Below are 1,369 nucleotides of genomic sequence, written 5' to 3'. Positions count from 1 at the left end.
AAAAAAAAAAAAAAAATACACTTGGAAAAATAATAGATCTATGCATGATCATTTGTATTGTACTTTTAGTTTTTTCATATTATTTCTACATAAATGAAAATACTATACATACTTTATAAAGAATACCATTAACTATAACATTGCATTAGTGAGAATTTTGTATAGCATAGCTCATTTATTTCAAGGAAGAAGTTAAACCACAGAGTGATTTTCATGTTTCCTAAAAATACTGATATATTCAACAAGACTTAGAAAATAATAGCTCTCCTCCTTTGACATTCTTAACTGCCTTATGTTAATTCACTCACTAGAAAAAAATATAACAAGCTTCCATCCGTGTTTATTATAGGCTTCTCCAGCTCACACAACTCCCCAGACCCAAAATACAAGTGGTCGTCGAAGAAGAGCAGCTAATGAAGATCCTGATGAAAAAAGGAGAAAGTTTTTAGAGCGAAATAGAGCAGCAGCTTCAAGATGCCGACAAAAAAGGAAAGTTTGGGTTCAGTCTTTAGAGAAAAAAGCAGAAGACTTGAGTTCACTAAATGGTCAACTGCAGGTAGGGTACATATATGTGAATTTTGTTTTATTTATTTCTTTTTAATAATTGTGAACATAGCTTTTTCCTATTTTTCTAGTTGGCCATCCAGACATTTTGGGACATAATATTGGGTGTGTATGGAATCATAGTTTTGTAAATCTGCTTGAATGCTAAGGTGAAGTAATACAAAACCTTTCAACATGGAATCAATGAAGAATTTTAAAGTATAAGTGTTTACCTGTGTAGTACAAAGTGCCTAAACTGTCTGGTTTGAACTTGATAAAGTTATGATATAAAGTCCAAACAAGGAATTTGAAAATTTAAAAATATCACCTGATATTTCACTTTTATTGTCTATTTTTTTGGTTTATATCACAACTGTAAAGTTGCTTGGTATCAGTCTTTATTTTTAAATTCTTTCATTCTTTGAATTATAAACTTGTTTTGTTTTATTTAATGTGAATATAGTGCTTGTGAAAGGTGCCAGATTGACAGCTTTGGAAACTAAAGGACACTAATTATCCACAGAACAGGTGCAGTATGGCCAGTGGCAGTACAAATCATTTCATGTTGTCCTGCCAGTGTGCCTCAGATATATTTCTTAGAACTTTATGGAGTATAAAGGTTCTAAGGCTCCTTCCCAGTTCAGTCTTTGGTAAGATTTCCAGTGACAGTATCAGGCAGCACTAAACCTGTTTCCTTTCAGTTTTTTCTTCCTTCCTTTTGTTTTTGTTATTTTTGTTTTTTAACATTGTGAATATTCTCCAGTAAAATCTTTTAAATACAAAGTGATGAACATCAACAAGAAAATTTATGTTAACGAATTGCAGT

At 31.4% G+C, this 1,369-nt stretch overlaps 1 protein-coding gene across 3 annotated transcripts in view; it reads left to right on the top strand.

Annotated features, from left to right (window-relative positions):
- ATF2 (activating transcription factor 2) overlaps positions 1-1,369 on the top strand; it is a 107,729-nt gene that overhangs the window by 87,096 nt on the left and 19,264 nt on the right. For all 3 annotated transcript variants that reach the window (XM_012650752.1, XM_012650750.1, XM_012650751.1), the window contains one exon: positions 350-556. In XM_012650752.1, the coding sequence (XP_012506206.1) occupies positions 350-556 (207 nt within the window). The remainder of the gene's footprint in view (positions 1-349; positions 557-1,369) is intronic.

This window comes from Propithecus coquereli, unplaced genomic scaffold (genome assembly GCF_000956105.1).
Source record: "Propithecus coquereli isolate 6110/MARCELLA unplaced genomic scaffold, Pcoq_1.0 Scaffold34, whole genome shotgun sequence".
Classification (NCBI taxonomy): Eukaryota; Metazoa; Chordata; class Mammalia; order Primates; family Indriidae; genus Propithecus; species Propithecus coquereli.
This window is presented reverse-complemented; position numbering and strand designations above follow the sequence as displayed.